The sequence below is a fragment of the Homalodisca vitripennis genome, chromosome 4 (genome assembly GCF_021130785.1).
Source record: "Homalodisca vitripennis isolate AUS2020 chromosome 4, UT_GWSS_2.1, whole genome shotgun sequence".
Lineage (NCBI taxonomy): Eukaryota > Metazoa > Arthropoda > Insecta > Hemiptera > Cicadellidae > Homalodisca > Homalodisca vitripennis.
In genome coordinates, this window is record NC_060210.1 from 107,708,433 (window position 1) to 107,730,555 (window position 22,123).

Below are 22,123 nucleotides of genomic sequence, written 5' to 3' on the forward strand. Positions count from 1 at the left end.
GTTCTTATGGTAGAACCTAAGAATAATTCCTAACTCCACCATTACCCTCAGAACCCTAAACTGAATCTATCCCCCTCCTTCAAAAGTTTTTATATGTATATATGCTATACAACATGGCTTGTAGAAACGATAACAAAAAAAGGAAAAAAGTGTTCCAGAATGCTAGATATCATGACGTAGTTCGTTGGCCAGCTTGGTAGACCATTTTGTTTTTATATGGCATTTCAAACTTTAAAGTATTCAAAACTCAGTTATTTATAAACCCAGAAAAAATAATAAATGTTCTGGAATGCTCATAACATTTCCTAAACTTTTTTATAAACAATGTACTAAGTACCATAAACAGTTTTCATGATATTGACATGTAGATCACATGAGAATAAATTAATAATATGTCAGCTGTCACAAAATCTGCCTACTTTTTCCAATTGAGCTAGAAGGACTATTATAGTATTTATAATATTAGTCCATAGAAAAGTAGTCATGTGTCCCTCTTAAATTTGTTAACATCTCTTACACTACAATCAAATTAAGATTGAATTTTAATACAGTTTTTTATGTATGAATCATTATGCTAAGTGTTTATTTTCTCTTAAATCGGGTTAATTAAATTTTAGCTAATTCCCTATTTTCAGATGTAATCAAGAAATATACTCAAAACTCAAGTGAATAATTAGAATTATCCTAAATAAAATGAGTTTAAATGTGACATAAAAACTTCATTTCTTCAGGCAGACATGATAATGTGCATTTTGTTCTCAAAACAAAGGTTTTAAAAACAAAGCCATACAATTCCAGATCCAAATTTCCTCCATCACTATTTTAGAATTATGGTCTTGGTGACGGCAATTCTGTGAACTGTGCAATGTTGTGAGCAGAGGCAGAGTTGACAAGTGACATGGTGATGAAGACAGTGGCTCTGTTGGCAGCCAGGCCTCAACATCGTACGAGGTTTGAGTTACCGCAGTTAGGAGAGGAACACAGGTTAGTCACATGACTTTTAGAGCATTAGTTCTCAGTAATTTAAAGTCTTATTAGTAAAATGGGACATAATATTATGAACTTGGTAATCATAGTATTAAAAGTTTAAAGTTTCAGTTAAGAAGAATTCATTTTATATAACATTTGAATTATATATAATTCTTGTAGAAAATTTGTAGAAATGTATACAAGAAGAAACCATTTTAATTTAAGACTTCTTTTTAAAATATAAAATAAACTGAATCTGAACTATGAGTGTGAAATTTTATATATTTTGATGCTATTAAGGTTTGAGGTAAAATGAGGATTTACTGTTGTATTGTGCTAACATATCTTCACATAAATATGAAGTGTATAGTTAGAAGGTGGAGCTGATACTATCCTCAAGCACAATACCAACTGTTCATGTATTGTTGTAGTGTGATCAAGCTGTCAGCCCAGTCAGGAACATCCCCTGCTCTAGATGTAGTGGTTGTGGTTGACCCAGTATCCAGAGGAGCTCAAAAGATTGGGCCAATACTCTCTGTCCTCCAGCACACCACCAACTGCAATATCCGAATCTTCCTTAACTGTATTGACAAACACTCTGATATGCCTCTAAAGAGGTAAGTTTGAATGTTTGTATTTAAGATGTATCATAAGTCTGCCCAGTTTGTCTTGGTGTATCTTGAAATCAAGATAACATAAGACTAGTTTAAACATAATTAGTGATAAAATGCATGTCTCAAACCACTTTTCAATTCAAAAATCAGTTTTATCAACCTATTGAAGGAACAACAATGGGGAACCCTTTATCATGTTTTATTGCAAATATTTTCCTAGCAAAAATTAAATTAAACGCCAAACCAAATGTGACTTATTTCCCTAGAGTGTGGTTACGTTATGTAGATGACATTTTTGCCATATTTAATAGAAACCAAGAGCTTCAAAATGTTATTAACCAGCTAAATACATTTTATCCGACTATTAAATTTACTTTTGAAATTGAAACTAATTCATCATTGCCATTTTTAGTTGTATTAGTGAAAAGGAATAATGGCGACATAGAATATGACATTTACAGAAAACCCACTTGCAACAACAGATACATACTACACGATTCAAACCATCCACCCTCCACCCTCCCAAAAAAGAGCTGCTTTCCACACAATGATTAATAGATTACTTACAACACCTTTAAAACACGATGGGTACATGAAGGAACTAAGAATTAAAGGTATAGCAGCTTTCAACAGATACTCAACTAAATTAATCAACAGTTTATTAAAAAAAAACAAAAGAAGAATTTATCAAAAACATCAAGAACTACTTTAAAAAGTGAACAAAAAGAAAAACGAAACTGGCAATCCATGAGTTATGGTCCATTTTATAAAGAAATAAAAAAAGTATTTAGAAAACATGTTGACATGAACATAACATTTTGCACAACAAATAAGATAAATAACCTAATTGGAAATCCAAAAGATAAAATTTTAGATGAAAAAAAAGTGGCATTTACAAAATTAACTGTGAAGATTGTGATAAGATTTACATTAACCAGACAAAAAACCATTAAAAAAAGATTTAAGGGACACGAAAGATATTATAAATACGGACAAACTGAAAAATCAGCCATTGCCAAACATGCATCTGAACCAAATCACACCTTTAAACACTTCACATTATTAAAACAAGTCCATAAACAAGAAGAACTCAATGCTTATGAAACATTATACATAAAAAAACGTAAAGATAAAATATTAAACAATGATTTTGGACCGATTCAAAATTCACCATTCCTTTAAAATATAACTAAATTCTTTTTGACCAAACATTTTATACATATACTAATATTTATTTTATTTGACTTTTAACAATATAAAAATTTTGTATTAAGTTTTACTCAGCTGATATTTGTTTTAAATTGTTGATTCACACCTGACGATGGCATCTTTCATGTCGTAAGGCCTCATGTTAAAATATAAAAATTATTGGAGAATTGTGAGTTTTCTTTTAGAAAATAACTGAAAATTGTTTTTACAATAAGAGCTCCTCCTTCAATGACTGAGTAACACAGTCAACAAAAATCTTAAAGAAAACTGGGCACAACTTGAAGCTTTGTGTTCACAATAATAAAACAACCATGACTGTGGAATATTTACAATACTCCATGCAAAGTTACTCCTTGACAATATAATGCCTAAGAAGTGTGTTCTCCCTGACGACAATGCATTATTGATAAATAATCAAATCATTATGGAAAAAAAATTAAATACCATTCAAGCAATGTCATATTATTGGAAGGAGGTCTGTACTGACTCTGAACTATATCAAGTAAAGAAAGTAGTTATCAAATAATTGACCTGATGCTGCAAATATAATAACAGTAAATTTTAGTGAAAATGAGGAAAGTGGAATGATGTGGGGGATACAAAACCATCTTTGTCACCTATAAAAGTGAAAAATAATTCTCCAAACCAGGTTCTAAAACACTGCAGCACTTTACCTGGTCTGCTTAAGAATAAATAATAAGCTACATATGAATAAAACTGTGCATTTTACAAGTTTAAGTTTTGTTTAAACGAAATGCTGGAATACAATGTGTAATTAATAGTATTGAGTTAGACAAATTTACCTCATCTGATAAAGTTATGTTTAATTGTGGCTACAATGATATGTAACAACATAGTACTGAAAACATTTACAGGATGCTGGATTATGTGATTATGAACTGCAATGCAAACATATCAGGTATGACATAAGATGTTCAGGTTTTGAAATACATAATAAGATATTCCTAATAAATTATATCTGGAAGACCTTCACTGATAAAAGTAATTTAAAAATAATGGACTTGTAACTTTTCAAGCAGAATATGTATGCAAAGCACGGTGTGCATGTATCAAAAAAGGGAAAAAAGACTTAGGAAGGATTATTGCAGATGAAGTGAGTGATATAAAACCTCATCTTAAATCATCACACGTCTCAACAGCCACTGAGCACCAGCACTTAGCCTGATAGTGTTTTTGTTTCTTTGACTGGGGCTGCCGCCGCACTCACCGATATTATCACGATGCCGTCCATGGATGCTGCTGTGCTGACTGAAAGGTATTATCAACTGAAACCTCTACTGCACTAATGGATATTACCAAATCACTGAATGCGGATTCTGCTGTGCTGACCATTAGGAATGTATTGACTGAGACCCCTAGAGTACAGATGCATACTATCATGTCGCTGATTGGGGATGCTGCTGTGCTAACTGACAGGGATATACCAACTGAGACCCCTATCACACCATGTCACTACTGTCACACTACAGTAGAACCTCGGTTAACCGAGGTAATTGGGGACCGAGGGTACCTCGGATACGGCGAACCTCGGATAACACGGAACGTAACCTAAAAATCGTTACCACCGGGGCTAAAAATTAGCTCAAGATATACTAAAACATGAACAAAAGTTATTAACTGAACTGTTGTTTAGTTTTATTAGTACAAGAAATGTTATTAGTACGCAATAAAACGTGAGAGGAAACGGTAACACTCACAATACTAAACACTGTTTTAATATAACACTCAATTTATTGCACAACTGAATACGTATGATATAGGCTACACAATGTACAGAAGTTTAGTTACAGTACAGTATTCCCTGTTTACAAAATTAAATCAAAGAAATGAAAATTAATTTACTGTACATTGTACAAAAATAAACAAAGTAAGCTAATCTTTTTTCCCAAAGAAATCAGTTATTGTTTTTTGACTTAGATTAGAGGATCTTAGGCTAGCCGCCCTGTTTGCGCCAGCGTCGCAGCCAAACTAAATCGTTTGTTGTTGCGGTTTTCTTGTTGTTCAATGTATGCCAGTGCTCCCTCGATCGTTCTTAGACCTTCTGTATGTGATATTTTCTCATCCGCCCCATCAGGTTCATCGCTGTAAAAAAAACTTTTGTTTTACGTAACCGTAACGCAATCAAAAGGCAGCAGTTGGAATTGGTATGAAATTAGTTTTGGATTGATGAATGGGCAACATTTAACTAAAGTGTAACAAATATAGTTGTGTTAAAAAATTGATGTTGGATTATGTTTTTATGTTAAAATTTTGCATAAATAAAAAATCAAAAACTTACTTGTCATCATCTTCTGGTTGGTTGAGCATCTGGATAATCACGTCATCAGTTAGGGCCTGATCCTCATCTCCATTGAATCCATTCACTGATGTCCTCTGCACTGATGGGCTCAGCCACTGGAAGGGTGGTTACAAAGATTCACAAGCTCTTCATTTTCAGGAGGACATGCTCTTGGCTGGTTTTCAGGAGCAGCTGTCTCTTGGCGGCTTGCCTTTTCAATTCCGAAAAAGTTTGCGCCATGACCTTCTATAGTGTCCTCCCTAACGTTATCCCAAGCTTCTGACACCCAGTAGACAACATCTTTCATTGTGATTAACTTGAGAGCATCAGTGACACCCAGCCCGTCCTCTAGCTTCTCCAGTAGATTTCTAAAGCAGCCTCTTTTTTGTAGTTTCGCTTAAAAGTTTCTAGAACTCCCTGGTCTAGAGGCTGGATGAGGGCAGTAACGTTTGGAGGCAAAAATAAGGCTCTAATGCCATCGCTGACTAGCTCATCAGCATCTGGATGGGACGAAGCGGTTGTCAAGAATAAGAAGGGCCTTGCGAGGGAGTTTTTTGTTCTCCAAGAAAGCTTCAACGACTGGAACGAATTCCTCAAAAAACCATTGTTTGAAAATCCGCGAGTCCAATCCATGCGTTTTTCTGGTTTGTGTATGTGCTGGGAAATGTGTCCACATTAGTATTTTTAAAAAGCACGTGGCTTTTTATACTTGCCTATTACAACTGGTTTGAGTTTCAAAACTTCCTGCAGCATTGGCACATCCTAAAACTGTAACTCGATCTTAGATTTCTTATACCCAGGAGCTGATGTTTCCTGCTGACTGGCTAAAGTTTTTGAGGGCAACATTTCTGAAGTTAAGGCCTGTCTCATCACAGTTGAATATTTGATCGGATGTAAGACCCTCACTCAAAAATCAATTTTCCCTTATTTTTTCTTCAAAAACTGTCACATCAGTTTCATTACCTGAAAGTTTTTTTCCCCAGATATATTAAGTTGCCGCACTCCATAACGGTTCTTCCATCGCATTAACCACCCGGAAAACTAGCGGTAAATGTAAAAGGTTCATCGCCATCGCCAAAAGATTTATGGAAATCTAGCGCTTTTGCCTGCAAAATAGGCCCACTTATTGGACTTCCCCTTGCTCTCATTTCCGAAAACCATAAGAATAAAGCCTCGGAAGTTTTTTTCATACTCACACTTTTTAAACGTTTTTCTCTCTGAATTGCAATTGGAATTTAAGCTCTGAGCACCCCATTTTTTCTAACTCAGCAGCCCTCTTCCTCCCTCCAATCTCCGACGGTAACCTCACCAACACCAAGTCTTTAGCGACTGTTCTTATTGACTCACCATTGTCCAAGACGACGAATCGCATTTAGTTTAGTCTCTAAGGACACAACGACACGTTTGCGTTTAGCACTCATTTACACCTACTGTAACTGCACTTAAACACACAATAAAAAAACAGTGATAGAACACTTGACTTGTAAAAGTAAACAAAGGACTGCCCACTGAGACGAAATGGCGTCTTCGGGCAGACCGATGATGCACGAACACATCCGAGCTGAAGCTGTACACCAGGACAGCCCACTAGATGCGCAATAAGCTACGGAGTTCGAATCGGGGTGGTGGTGGGGAGAGCGAGTGGCTCAGTCGCGTCTCGGCATTGAAACAGTTCGCATTGGTCCGGCGCGGCGAGCGGTGTCGGGTTACAACACCTGCAGCTGCTCTGGCGAGCGGTGGTCGGGTGACAGTGCCGTATGCATTCGGCAAAGATAAGCGCTAAGCTACGCAAATATTTGGCCGAGGAAACACAACAGTTGCCAACAATTTACTGTACAGTAGTTTTAAACGCATTGCAGGCTAGCGTGCGTATTGCGATAAAAGGAGCACCCAAACGCTCATTACTGTACGTAGTTTGTGCGTGTTTCTTTTGCTTTTTAAAATAAAAAAAATCGTCCGTAGGACGGCCTCGGTTAAAACCCGGAGTCTCGGTTAAGCGAGGCTCGGTTAACCGAGGTTCTACTGTAACAGGAATATATGTTTATGGAAGTCATAAAGTTAATGTGTGATAGGCCTGCCTTGTATAATGAGTTTACCTCCACACACCTCTTTAATACAAAGAACAATACAACATTTCAGTATCCCCACCAAAATCTCTCCTTATTTGAAAAAAGTTCATTATACATGCCTTTTAAAATGTTCAACAATATATCTCCCCATGTCGCTTGTCTTAATAAAAAACAGATGTTAAAGGCTGTAAAGGATAAGTTGGTTAAGGAGGCATATTACTCCTTGGATGAGAACCTGCTTGATAGCTTTAACTAATTCACTGCACCCTCCCGTTTTTAATAAGTTTTAATATTTTAATTTTAAAAATTTATTTTTACTATATTATCTGTTGGTCTATTATACAGTATTATAGGCTGTTATAAGTACAAATTGATTTACAAAATGTATTTTAGCTTTAGTTACGCTAGTATTATTTACGCACCTGTATTGTATACCTTGCACCCTTATGTGCCCACTAATGACTAATTACTACTTGTATTTAAGAATCAACAGAAGTATTAGTAAGCTATTACTTTAAAATTTATAACTTCATTCTTGTTTCAAACATTTTTTTTTCTTGCAATGATTATGAAATAGGATATCTAAGATTTTACTTGCAAAAGCTAATGTATCTATGATGAAGGTAAAGAAGCTGTAAAAGTGATGCTTACGCAATATTTGTAATCTTCAGCCAATCACATTACAGGTTCTAATATTTCTATACTATTTAAAATCCAAAAGCACATACTACATGTGGTTACCGTGTTGGCTCAACTTAGCTATAAGAATTATTGATTTATTGAAAAAAGTGTAGCTTTTATTACTGTTTATACATTATTATTTATGTTGGTATACCTGTTTGTGTTAACAGTTTCTACCGCTACGTGGTAGAGCCAGAGGTGACGTTCACTCCTGAGGGGAGACTGGGACCAGGACCACTTGCCAGGTTCTCAAACATGCCGCCAGCACCACTGCTCACACAGAACATGCATGTCCCTGACAACTGGCTGGTGGAGGCGGTAGCTAGCCCCTATGACTTGGATAACATTCGGCTAGAGGAGGTCGAGAGTGTGGTTCACAGGTTTGTTACACTCCAGTCATCAGAATAAGTAAATGTTAAAAAGGTACAATAGCAGTATAAAACACTCCCACAATACCAGGAATAAAAATGCTGCATCTATTAATTTTAATAGATTGAGCAAAACTCTTGAAAGAAAGCCATTTTGTTATTGCACTGAGGGTGTACAACCATTTGTTACCCTTTGTCCTAAAGTACAATAAAAATATATTTTTGAATAAATATTACTTATGGCTGTTAGATAACCCATTTTGGCACTGGACGAGTTCTTCCGATTAAAAAACATTTTATTTTAAATTCCCCAATGCCACTGACTGTATTTTGAGTATTGTGGTTTGTGTTTGCATAACTTAAGATATAATTAATCTAAGTTTTATAACTGACTTGGCTGTATTTATAACGAAAGCTGTAATGAGACTTTGTCAATGATCTTTATATTACAGCAATAAAAAATGTTTATTGATTAATTGATCATAAAAATAATTGTAACTTTAACATGTTCACTACCAAGATGCATAGCAGTGGTGTGTGATGATACTAAACATTATCAGACATGAGACACTTGGTAGCCAGTGTTAATTGATTATGACTAAAATAATATGGTGGGAAATTTACTGTCACTTAAAACTTATGATAATAATAATAAAATTAAATAGTTATAATTTCTGTTGTTGAGAGGAAAGAAAACACGTTGAACTGTCTCTGTGTGTTACTTCTTGATAGAAAGTAATTTATAGAGACTTGGTATGTTGGTCTCTTTTTGTCTAAGAAAGAAATGTCAAATGGATTTTTGGTAAAATGTCAGCCCGTTTGTTACTACAATAACTCTTTATTATGTTTTGTTGAAGCCTTTGGTACTCCGCTGCATTGATTTATTTTCGTTCCCTTACATTTTAACTTGTTTGTTATTATTACTAGTCTCTAATTCATTTAAAATTTATATCAATCACTACAGGTTAAATGTTGTAAATTTTGCTCTCAAGTGTAAACTTAATTTAACATATTTATGTAATATCCTACTGGATTACCATTTATTTATCAATATTTTGTGTGTTACAGTCAATTTGAGCTAGAGTACTTGCTGCTGGAGGGTCACTGCTTCGAGTCCACATTGGGTAACCCCCCGAGGGGTTTACAGATCACCCTGGGCACAGAGTTGGAACCGGTGCAGGTAGACACAATCGTCATGGCTAACCTAGGCTACTTCCAGCTAAAGGCTAATCCTGGAGCATGGGTACTAAGACTGCGACAGGGACGCTCCGCTGATATATTTGATATAACAAGGTATTAGTACAACCTTAGTTTTATAGCTTTACATCTAAAATGAAAATATTATACTGTCCCTAGTAACAAGCATAATTTGATTTAGTTAAATTGTTATTGTTACTAATTGTAAATATAGTTATTCCTTAAAAATATTTGGGATAATTTTCTTATGTTGCAATTAGTGTGTTATAAAGAACATGTTTGACTTAGTAATGTAAACTTGTATCTCATAAGATACGGTAATTTTATTGTTATAACTTTTATTATGTTCAGTATCAGTTAAGGAGTGAGAATGTTTCAGCCATGAGGGTTCAGACACTCCAGAGAACTCGACAGACATAAAGGCTCTTATCAGCTCATTCCGTCCTCATGTGCTCAAGCTGAAGGTGACCAAGAAACCTGATAAACAGCACATGGATCTACTGGGAGATGATGACCAGGCTCAGTCGGGCATCTGGAACTCTATCACCAGGTACAACTACTTGCCATTACGTGATCTTCAAGTTTGAAGTCAAACATCTCCATAATGGTTTATCTGCTCCAAGAGCAAAAGACTTTAAATTTGTTTAGCTATATTTTGTACATGGTAAAAGATTCTTATAGAAGCAGAATACATATTTGAATTAATTCAAAAATAAACTAAACCATTAGTAAAAACCCTAAACAAAAAATTTAAATGAAGTTAAATAAACTATTTGATACAAATATATGGAAGCTTAATCAACTTGCAATTACAAATTTCATCCTAAATTGGTAAAATTTAATCAAGTAACTTTCCACATTGATGAAGTTATGCTGTTAGAGAGAGGGTTAAAACACAATTAAGCCTCAAAATATGATTATCATTAAAAAAATAAAACTTTTTATTGAACACTTAAAGTGCTATCCAATTGTTATTGCTAAATAATGCAAAATGAATTGGTTTATAAAAATCATTTTCTTTCTGAGACATATACTCTGAATTACGTTCATATTTAACCTTGTGGTACAATTGAATAATTTTTGTATCACTAGAAAAACTGAAGGGAGTGTTAGAAATCTAACTACTTTATTAAACTTATTTTCGAGTAGCTTAAAAAGTAATAGAAATTACCTGAGTTTAAGAAAGCAATGTATTTCATAGCCAGCATTCAATGTTAAGAATTTATTAAGGAAAAACATTTTAATTTCAATATTTTTATACTTTGTTTCAGTTTTAAACATTGAAACATTACTTAAATACAGAAAATGATAAAACATCAGACTCATTGTATGAATAACAATTTTTTAATAATAAATATCACATTGTAAAAGATAATAGTTGATAGCATTCAATACCATACATCCATTTCATACATATTCTACTCGTAAGTTGATCTGACAAAGTATTAACGTAAAACATGTATACTTCAAATTCAAGAACAATAATAATTTTGGGACTGTCTTGTTATTAGTTTTTTTACAAGTGTAAAGTAAATAGTTATTTTTGCTCATCATTTTTGTCATTGCTTGATAATTTTAATGCTTGTAGCACCATTACATAAGCACATATAAGCACTCAAGGGGTGACCATTTTATGAATGTCATGAGTGTTTATATGTGCAAAACTATTGTTTGTCTTGTTTTGTGATGATGGTTCCGAGTTAGTTTGTCAGAGTGTGTGGGAAGTATGTTTTAGTAGTTTAGAGATGTGCTGCATACCTCGTGCCGCCTCTGTGCTTATCGATCAATGATAGACCAGTTTTTGTCTCAGAGGCGGCAGTTTGTTTGTACCACTTATGCCACAAGCCCGTAGATCCGTGCTCTACTGCCGCGCCAAAAATAAAAAAATCTGTTCAAATAGAAAAATATATTTGTATGCAGACTCTTTTCCTTTTGTTACGTAGAAAAATAAAATAAAATAAGCATTGAGTTTTTATTTTATTTTTTTAGTAATTAATGAGCGCTAATCAAAAGTTAGGCAGCAACTACATAGTGTTCTAAGGGTTAAAGGTGTAACCCAGTAAGATGTGATCTAACATTATTATCAAGTATTACTATGGCTATAATTTATTTCCCCTATTTTAATTATCTATACTTTATTAATTTTACTTATTTATTGGTATAAGTAGGTATTAGAGTATACTGATTGTATTGTATTCTTTATTTATTTCAATTGATGAGTGTGTGTTTTTATCCTACTCATTATATACCAATTAAATTACATATACACTTGCGGTTAAATGGATAAATGAGTGAGAGCTGGTCAAAAATTACTTAGAATTATGGTTGATACAAAGGAATATATTCTAAGAAACAATTAATAGGTTTGGATTGATTTTTTAATTATATAAAATTATGATACATACCAAAAATCTAATAAACATAATGAAACACACTTTCTGGATGTACCTCATATCATTAAACTTAGTATCACTGGTAGTGTTTAGTATTTTATAAGTTTAAAATAACATTCAGGAACAATTCATTACACTTTGTTTTTCTTCTATCAGTGTCAGTATAATACCATAACGGAATGCTTTACAGCACATTCAGCTCAACCAAGGACGAGCCAGTGGATCCAGCTGATGCAACCATAAACATTTTCTCTGTGGCATCTGGTCATCTTTACGAGCGTTTCTTACGCATCATGATGCTTAGTGTCCTCAAAAACACCAAATCACCAGTAAAATTCTGGTTTCTTAAGAATTACTTGTCACCTACATTTAAGGTAAACATTAAAATAAGGTGAATGAGCTAGAAATTCTATTATTTATAAGAAATAACTTTACTTGTTCATTATTTCTATATAATTTACTGAAACAAAGTTTTACTCAACCTTATATTGTAGCGCCAACCTCTGTGAGCCAATTTTTGTTGTATAAACTCACAAACTGGTTTTTCTGAAATCAATAGAGAAGTTTTTCATAAGGAAGAAATTGATCATTAGCCGAGCTAGATTTTTTCATGTCGAAATGAGATGGTATCAAAAGAGGTAAAAATAAGAAACAATAACATTTTACTCAGATTATATTTTTTCCATCTTAATATACTTACAACTAACCGTCAGATATATAAATAAGTTATATCACTGGTAGATAAATAAATAGACTAAAAGTTACCACTTTCATGGTATATATATGGTTACCTAATGTGATGATTTAACATTTATTTCAATATCTGACAGTTGGTTTTAAGTGTGTGCTAAGATAAACAGGAGAAAAACATAATTCAACATATTTGTTTTGACCTTTTGCTGCTCTCCTATTTTGCTACTTACATCAAACCTAGCATGGTTCTTTGTTTAAAGTTTGTTATTGACGATAGAAGGTTTGACAGGATAACAGGATCGTTATGGTTACATAAGGTATAACACAACGTTTCAAGGATTGGAATCTATCCTCTTCGTCTGAAATTCTGTTAGCAAGGTTTTCAATTAATATCTCTCTTAGAGAAAATTCTTTTATTGATTTCAAGAAAAACTTGGTTGTGTGCTGGCTTATATAACGCAAATTGGCTTTCGGCTCTTTGTCTACTAATACATTCGTGATGATATGGGCCATTATGGCTCATGCTGTCTTCACAGGTAGCATCAGTGGCACACAAACAATTCAAATATGTACATTGTACAACGTGACAAAGAGGATAGATTCCAATCAATCGAAACGTTATCCTGTCAACCTTCTATCGTCTACAGCAAACTTTAAACAAAGAAACTGTAAGATGTTGTTATGTCATATGTATTGTGTACAAGATGACTGAGAAGAGAAACTCAATGTAAGAATGTGATCTGCAGTTGAAGGAATGATGTGGGAAACTCAGATTAGGCAGGAAGAAGCACATTTTGGGCGGAAAACAGTGTGGATGTGGGCTGCTAGTAGCTCAGATGGCCATAATTAACATTATATTCAACCAACCGGCTTCGACAATTTATGGCCTAATAAGAAATGCCAAAACTATTGAAAATTATTATTTTTTCTACAAAATTGGGTTGATTTACTTAACAACTTACCAAATATCCTATTATATGTTTTTAACATAAAATTATTTGTTTTTGACATTTTACATGTTTAGTATACCGATAATATGAAAAATTCATAAACTCTTGGTCTTTACGAACATGTATAAAACCATGTCAAGATTTGTATACTGTTTAACTGGTTATTGCCTTTTTTAGGATTTCTTGCCTCGAATGGCACAGGAATATGGGTTTGAGTATGAGCTAGTACAGTACAAGTGGCCGAGATGGCTTCACCAGCAGACGGAGAAACAGAGGATCATCTGGGGCTACAAGATACTCTTCCTGGATGTGCTCTTCCCTCTTCATATAAAGAAAATCATATTTGTGGATGCTGACCAGGTATGCCAAGTATTCAACTTTTGAAGTGAACCAAAATGTTCTGTGTTAAATTTAATTGCTTGAATGTTTACAATATTATTTATAATAAACTGTTCTTGTTATAGGTTGTGAGGGCTGACATGAAGGAACTTGTTGATTTAGACTTAGGTGGTGCTCCATATGGATACACCCCTTTTTGTGATAGCCGCACGGAAATGGATGGTTTCAGGTTGGATATGTTTGCATTATATATTGATATTCTTAAACAGGCAGGATACGATATAATTTCAACAACGTATCAAATGTATCTTACTAAAAGCACACATAGACTACAATATGTATATATATTGGAATATTCCATACTCATATTCAGATTTATTTGTAAATCAAGTATTCAGATATTAAAATACATGACGTAATAATTAGCCATCTATGAGAGTTTGATTATTTTGTTAGTGACAATGAGACTTGATACTCAGGACAAGTGGTTTCATTAAGTATTGGTGTTGGAAATCATGGTAATATAATTAATCATTGATATTGGTGATTGGTAAGTGAGTACAAAGTTTTTAGTTGCAAAAATATGGGTGCCATAAACAAAAAAAGAACTTGGAAAAACATGTGATAACCAAATTAACAGTCTCGTACTGGCCAGATTTGCTTTAACGATAACAAAACTATTAAGCATTGTTATATTCTTAGTTACAAATACTATTGAATTCACTATCGAGAATCAAGACCATAGTTTCGGTATGACCATCGGAATCTAATTTTTTTATCAGTCTATCTATATTTGAAATTAAATAGTTTTGCACGAATTACAATAGTTTATTGAGTTTAGTTTTTAGAATAATGTAGTTCTAAATTTTAGTAGATGAAAAGAATTTGATGTGACACAAATGGAAGAGGTTTAAATAAAGGGTGTACGAGTCATTATTTTTTAGTTTGATCTGTAAAGTATATTTTCACAGATTTCGGCTGAGCATAAATATTCTAAGAATTTTGTTGGTCATTTTTGTTAATAATTTAGTGTTTTATATCCTAGTGGAGACAGTGTTTGTTTACCATCTTCATTTGTATAGCACTATGTTTGTGTGATGTGCAGATTCTGGAAGCAGGGCTATTGGCGGAACCATTTGCAAGGGCGCAGGTACCACATCAGTGCCCTTTATGTGGTGGACTTAAAGCGGTTCCGTCGTATCGCTGCTGGAGATAGATTGCGTGGCCAGTACCAAGCTCTTAGTCAAGACCCCAACAGTTTGTCTAACCTCGACCAGGTTCTTACCTCATATTTTTATTTCAATAAAATAGTCTTATTTTACTTTTATGTATTTATACATAATTATTACATATAAAAATATAATATATTTTTATATGTAATAGAAATTCTTAAATTTGTAAACAACAATTTGATAAATAAATTCAGACTATAATTCTATGCTATAATTCAGTTTAATGTATATTATATAAAAAGTACACATCTTAGAACTACTCTTTCTAAATTTTTATGATTACTCATTTGATGTAACACTTTGAAATCAAATTTTTATATTCTGTATAATATTTTATTGTCCAACATGTGTTGATTTGTTACTACTAAGCCAATTTCCTCATTATGCTGATGATGATAATTTAAACTTTTGTATTGCAGGACTTGCCGAACAACATGATACATCAAGTAGCTATCAAATCACTGCCTCAGGAATGGCTATGGTGCGAGACGTGGTGTGATGACAACTCTAAGACTTCAGCAAAAACCATTGATCTGGTCAGTATCATTAGAGCTGATTAAGCTATTGATTGAACCAATTTATGACAGTAGCTGGTAGCCTCCTTTCTTAGTACAAATTCTGTAATCAATGTTCAATTTTATATTGAAGTTCTTATGTGCATTTATTCTATCAAATATGTTTTTATGCAATGAGCTTAACCTGATGTTTGTCGATTTCACGTTGCACAGCTATTTTTAGAGTCATTTGATAATTCAGCTAGTTATTTTGTAAACTACATTAAAGTTCAAATATTATGAGGTATTATGAAACCTCTAGAGAATTTGTTTAATTTGAATAGCCTATAATGTGGCTGTGAATTGTCTTTATACACATCACAGCATCCTAAGAAATAGTCACATCATTTATCAACATCTGTATGAAACAAGCCACTTGTGAGAGAGAAACTTCTTTGATTTGCCCATATTCCCAAGTATTAAGTGATGTATTTGGCTACTGTAACCAACATGTTTACAATATGATTGCTTCAACAGGTTCATTATCACTGTTCTTTTAGAACGAATGACCAGTAGTGCTATGGGTACCTGACATTTGTTTACGTATTTGGAGCTGTTTCAATATTGTTTACGACTAATTAAAACAATTCTTTGTTTAAAGTCTGTTAATGAGGATGAAAAGTTATAAAAGATATTAACCATCTAAATTAATTTAATCACTAAATTTAGAACACACCAACTAATACTTAAAACTTTTATTTTTGTGAGACCTTTCGATAGCAAGGCTATCTTCGTCAGAAAGATCTCACAAAAATAAAAGTTTTAAGTATTGGTTGGTGTGTTCTAAATTTAGTGATTAAGTTAATAATAGCCAATACAAGCTCCATCTTTAACTAAATTAATGTCAACATGCTGTGATTTTTCATGTACAGTGTAACAATCCATTAACAAAAGAGGCCAAGTTAACAGCAGCTATGAGGATTGTTGAAGAATGGAAGGACTATGATGAAGAAATCAAGAGGGTTCAGTTAAGGTTAGGTGCGACTGATGATCATGAAGACGAAGAAAACACGTCTCATAGACAAAGTGAGTTGGTGATTCTTTGATAAATCTAAGTAAAGTACCTTGACTATGAGATACCAAATCAGCTATACCTCGTAGCTATTCTTATATTATTATTTCAGGTATTACACACATCTAGTAAAAAACTTAAATTCCAAAATATATCAGAATCTATAAAATATTTCAGCTAAGCAGGGTTGATCTCTTGTAATGTTATTCAAAATTCAAACTTTTCAAGTAAAGATTTCTTTTAGGGATGCTGTTTGTTAATCTTTATAATTATTGCTATAATTAGTAAAAATGTAATAACTCAACCATTACTATTTTTTACAAAAAAAATTGTAAATTTTGTAACATTTAGAAGATTGTGAAGACATCTCTCCTCCTCTTCCCCCCTCCAAGGTTCCTCCCTTCACACTCATCTGTGTGTGCACACACACTTACACACAAGTTTACAACCTTTTTGGAACCAACTATTTTTGAGTCAGGATATCCTCTTTCCACTGCAATGTTTTTACTGTACTTGTAAAAAAGAAAAATACATAGTCTATATATTTGTGTGGGAAAGTAATATAATTAATTGTGTAATATTGTGTGTAGGTCACAGCCAGCATACCGAGTTATGACACTGCGGCTCTCCTCTGTCGACCCAAGGATGTGGCCCAACAGCGAGTGACTGCTTTGTTTAAAAAGCAGATGTACACCACCTTATTGTTCACTGATTATGTTCTTTTTGTCCATTAGATAGTTTTACTCTATTTATCTAAATATTTTTTACTGAGATAGGATTGTGTGTGATGAACATTTTTAATGATCTCCTATAAATAAACCTAGACAGTAAAGCCTTTTTAAGGGATTAAACTAAACCGTTTTGTGTTAATAGCAATAAAACTTGAATGAAATGTGTGTTGATTAATAAAAGTAGAATGGTAAAAAACAATTGTAAACACCAAGATTTCTTGATCTTTGATTTCTATTCCTTTAATACTGCAGTTCCTAATTATAATTTGTATACAATCTTATAAAATTGTGTTAAATTATATAAAGGGGATAATGCAAAAGTACATAGTTTTGTTGTATCACTTATATGTGTACATTTTTTTTGTATAGCTTAAGATTCTATTGTATTAAGTTCAATTCAGTATCAGGGTATGCATGCGTGGTTCAGACAAGACACTCTGTGTATCATGCCATACCTTGTAATCATTGAATTTTGGCACCTGACATTTTATCAAATTGTTTTAAATAATTCCAAGTCCTAGGCTCTTACTGTGATATTCTGTACAGTAGAGATTACTACTGCTCCTTTTTTTAATCTTTAGGGTACCTATACATTTTGAGAATATTGTGAGCTTATCTCCTTCTCGATGTTTGTTTATTTCTTTAGTTGTTTGCTTTTTATAATTTTGATTAAACTGTGGTATGGTAAAATTTATACAAATTACAAATAACAAAGCTTTACACTATATATAATGTTTACTGTATTATTTTTAATTTTAATGCTCAATCATGATTTGTCAGCTGTGTTCCTTTATTTCTGATCTAGTTTATGAGTTTATTTTGAAATCAGAAACTGTATTTAACATGATCTGCTAGCAGCTGCATGGAATTTTTAAATCAGCTGGTAAGTCTGATATTTATACAGATTAGTAAGCTACAAATGTCCCAATATGTACTGAATATATTTTAGATTTTGCTGTTGTTCCTGTTCAAATAATACAGAATGATATTTATAAATTGTTGATGATTCACTGCACAGTAGTATGCGCTTTGATAGAGTATTGATTGATAACTAAATTGTTGGGTCTTAGTTGGTGAAACTAAATCATTTGATTAGAATATTCATTTGAGAACTCAATGTTCACAGACATGTAGCTCAGTAAGATAGACAAAAACAGTTATGGTTATTACCTAAAACATTTATATTTAATTTACATTCTGTATTGAGACAAGTATAAAATGCCGAACTACAATTGATTTAATGTTTGCACATACAATGAGCTTGGAATAATAAGTAGATATTACTCACATTCCTATTCTGAATTTTGATCAGTGGAAACAGCACGTGACTGTATCACAAGGATTAAATAAATAGAGTGAAGTTGAAATTTTATGCAATTATCCCAATCATAGTTAATAAGAAACATAATTTATTTTTTTATGTTTGCTAGTAATTGCTTATCTGTACAATCAATAAAGTTCTTAAAAATCAAGTTGGACAAGTTTTACCCTATGTTAGTGCTACATGTGGAGAACTGCTTAGTGTAAGGGGTATAAGTGACATGAACACCTGGATTCACAACGTTATTTTCAAATTTATTCGGACATTTAAAATATTAACAAGAATTACAAATAAAAAGTCACAGTTATTCTTATTTCCAATGTATGAGGCTTTTGAAAATGCCTTATGCAGCATTTGCTTGTCATAGAATAAAATATTGTGTCTATCTTAACTGTATGTCTATTGAAATTATTGATATTTTCATACTACTGTGCAGCTAATTCCATATTTCCAAGAACTTTGGAATGGCTAAATCATTCATTATGATGCCATAGTCTGACAATCCTTTCAGCATATGAAAATGTTAAACAGCATTTATTTTATAAAATCTCTTGTTTGTATCTCATCATGAGGTTTTATTCATATTTTTATCTTAAAAATCATAAAATATTATTCAAGCTTAATAATAAAACCATTTTCTTTGTTGCTAAGAAGTGCCTAAACTTGTATATTGGTGGAAATAGCCAATTAAGAGTATGGGTGGTAATTTTGCAGCTTTATAATATTGTAAGCGAATTAACAACTCAAGTTTACTTGAGTAGAACATGATGGAAAAAACCTCCTGGTGAAAGAATTTTAGAGTGATTGTAAAACAGCAATACAATTTGGTATATTGTGTTCCCCTATAAAAATTGTTGACTTTATAAAACTGAAATGTGTAGTAAATACTCTTCAGGCTTATATATTGCAGTTATAGTTTATTACCAAAAAGGAAATATTTATGTGGAAAGACAAACATTCTTCACAAAAGGCATATTTCCAAAATTGTTTCTTACAGGCTATAAAAATAAAAATATTGAATATGAATTTTGTTTGTGTCAATGTGTATATAGAAATTTCTTATACCCATAATCCAATAAATAAGACTTAACTAACCCTTTGAGTGCCGTGGCACCAGCATATCAGACACAGGAAAAACCTTGTAAATTGTGTGCGTCGATTGGCTCGACAATCCATACTTAGGCAATGTTATATATAGCACACAAATATCTCAGTAACCATATAGCAGCATTTGATGTGTTTCCATGTATCGATTAATGCCCTTTTATTTTTGTTTTCTTACTTTGGAATGATAATTACCTATGATGTTATGATCTAGCCTTACAAATCAGTTTGATGTGAATTGTGTATTATTGGCTAGTAGTACTGTTTACTTTGTTTTGTAATTGTGTTCTTATCTAAAAACAAGTCATAATGCAGTGTACAATTCACATTTATTAGTGTAAAATAATATTAAATTGATATTTGGATGTTTCCATAGCGATGAGCTTTTATCTGTTTTATTGTTTCCAGAGTTGCTGCCAAGTGCATAAATATTTGGCATATTATTCTCTTGTAAACACAAAAAAAATAATAAGTAATGGTTAAAGTTATGGTTTAAACTAATTTAAAAGTATTTTTATTTGCAATATAAAAATGCAAGTAGTCTTTCATATAGGCAACCTTAGTATAGGGTTGGTTTACAAACTTCTTTATTAAATTAATGTAATGAAAAGTAACTTTATTTATTAATATATTTATTGTAAACAGCAATGGGATCAAAAAATATCAAACTTGTTTGTATAATAATTTGCAATCCAATGATGCATAAAATGCAGGAACAGTTCTTGATTCCCAGTGGCTCCAATCTTGGTTCATTAATGTCATAAATTGTGTAGAATGGCTGTTGAATAAGAAGGTCAAGGAGTGCATTTTTAAAAGCGTCTACCTCGAGCTCTTTAAATGGTCGATGAAGATGATTCCATAATTTTCACCCAATGTAATTTGGTTTCTCCTCAAATATCAATAGAATAAAGTTATTTTCATTTTTGATGTTTTCTCCACCAAATGCACTAATATTTTAATAAATTAATGGAAACACTATGCAGCTATCATGACCAGATACTTGGAGAAAAAACTAAACAATATATATATATATTTTTTTTCCCCTGGGGCGGCCTACTGCCATGCACTTAAGCCTCAAGGGGCCTTTTGCGCACCCCGGAAAACACCATGAGGACTACCAGTCTACAACTTCAGCAGTTCAACAAACCGCCGAAAACAACCTATCAAGTCCTCCTGGGAAAACTCACCACCCTGTTCAAAGCTACCAAAGATGGCATACCGCTCTCTTGCTATTGCTGGGCAATCAAAAAGCAGGTGCTCAGCAGTCTCCTCCTGCTCATTACACCTTCCACAGAGCGGATCCTCCTGAAGGATACCAACTCTGTGTAGATGCTTCTTCAGGTGGACCATTGCCCGTAATGAGAACCAATGACCTTGGAAGACATTGATCTGTTTAATGAGAGAAGGTCCGAGGCCACCTTGGAGGAAGGTGACTGTAATACCATTCTACTCACTCTCAAACCCGGATGCAACCTCCACCTTCTCCCATGCTCCGCGCGAATCCATTTCGAGACAACCCTAGAGGATTCACACCTTGGAACACCGCAGAATGGTTGAGGGCCCGTCATAATTGTTGCTGAGCCCTGGTTGGCCAGGGCATCAGCTCTTTCGTTCCCAGGAATCCCTCATGACCAGGAACCCAACAAACGGTTACATTGTTGATTCTGGCAAGGGAGGAAACGGTCTGATAGCAAATCCCAAACCAGTTTGGATTTGATTGCGCAAGAATCCAGCGCCATCAGCGCTGCCTGACTGTCACGTGAAAATGTTAATCGTCTTGCCCCTATATCGCAGACGAAGATTCTCACGAGCACATTCCATAATGGCTGCCGACCTCCGCTTGAAAGACTGTCGGATACGGACCATAGGAACCACCAGCTCCCTACATGGTCTCACTCCCAGAATTCCAGCGCCTGTGGCCGCTTTTTGTTTTAGAGCCGTCGTCTGTGTACCATTCGAGCTCCGCTGGTGGAAAGAGGTTGCTTCCCTCTGACCAATCATCCCTTGAGGGCAAAATAATCCTAAAGGGTTTGTCAAAGGAAAAAACTTTTGTGGCATCTGATCAGAGATCATGTGCAAAAACATTCTCCTGTATCAGAGTGCCAATTCTGCAGTGCCCACCGCTGCAGCCCGACCAGAATCCCGTCTGCTGAAGACAGTAGGCACTCTTCCTGGCCATAGCTCGAATGACAATGTCCAGGGGGGCGAGATTAAGACAACAGTCCAGAGCCGCGCCTGGCGCATAGGAAAGGCCCCTGTGATAGCGAGGCAGGCCATCCTTTGGATACCTGCCAGACGTGCTACCACCGTCTTGGCTTCCGTTTTTGGCCACCATTACGACAGCTCCGTACATTAGTGCAGGTCTGACCACAGAAACATAAAGCCAGT

At 33.8% G+C, this 22,123-nt stretch overlaps 1 protein-coding gene across 1 annotated transcript in view; it reads left to right on the top strand.

The window, feature by feature from the left end:
* LOC124359932 (UDP-glucose:glycoprotein glucosyltransferase) overlaps positions 1-19,657 on the top strand; it is a 62,737-nt gene extending 43,080 nt beyond the window's left edge. The window contains exons 15-26 of the mRNA XM_046813082.1: positions 879-984; positions 1,401-1,586; positions 8,012-8,221; positions 9,278-9,502; positions 9,786-9,956; positions 11,990-12,173; positions 13,620-13,802; positions 13,907-14,010; positions 14,887-15,058; positions 15,433-15,549; positions 16,440-16,593; positions 17,170-19,657. Coding sequence (XP_046669038.1) covers positions 879-984; positions 1,401-1,586; positions 8,012-8,221; positions 9,278-9,502; positions 9,786-9,956; positions 11,990-12,173; positions 13,620-13,802; positions 13,907-14,010; positions 14,887-15,058; positions 15,433-15,549; positions 16,440-16,593; positions 17,170-17,195 — 1,838 coding nt within the window. The 3' untranslated portion in view covers positions 17,196-19,657. The remainder of the gene's footprint in view (positions 1-878; positions 985-1,400; positions 1,587-8,011; positions 8,222-9,277; positions 9,503-9,785; positions 9,957-11,989; positions 12,174-13,619; positions 13,803-13,906; positions 14,011-14,886; positions 15,059-15,432; positions 15,550-16,439; positions 16,594-17,169) is intronic.
* The last annotated feature ends 2,466 nt before the right edge of the window (positions 19,658-22,123 follow it).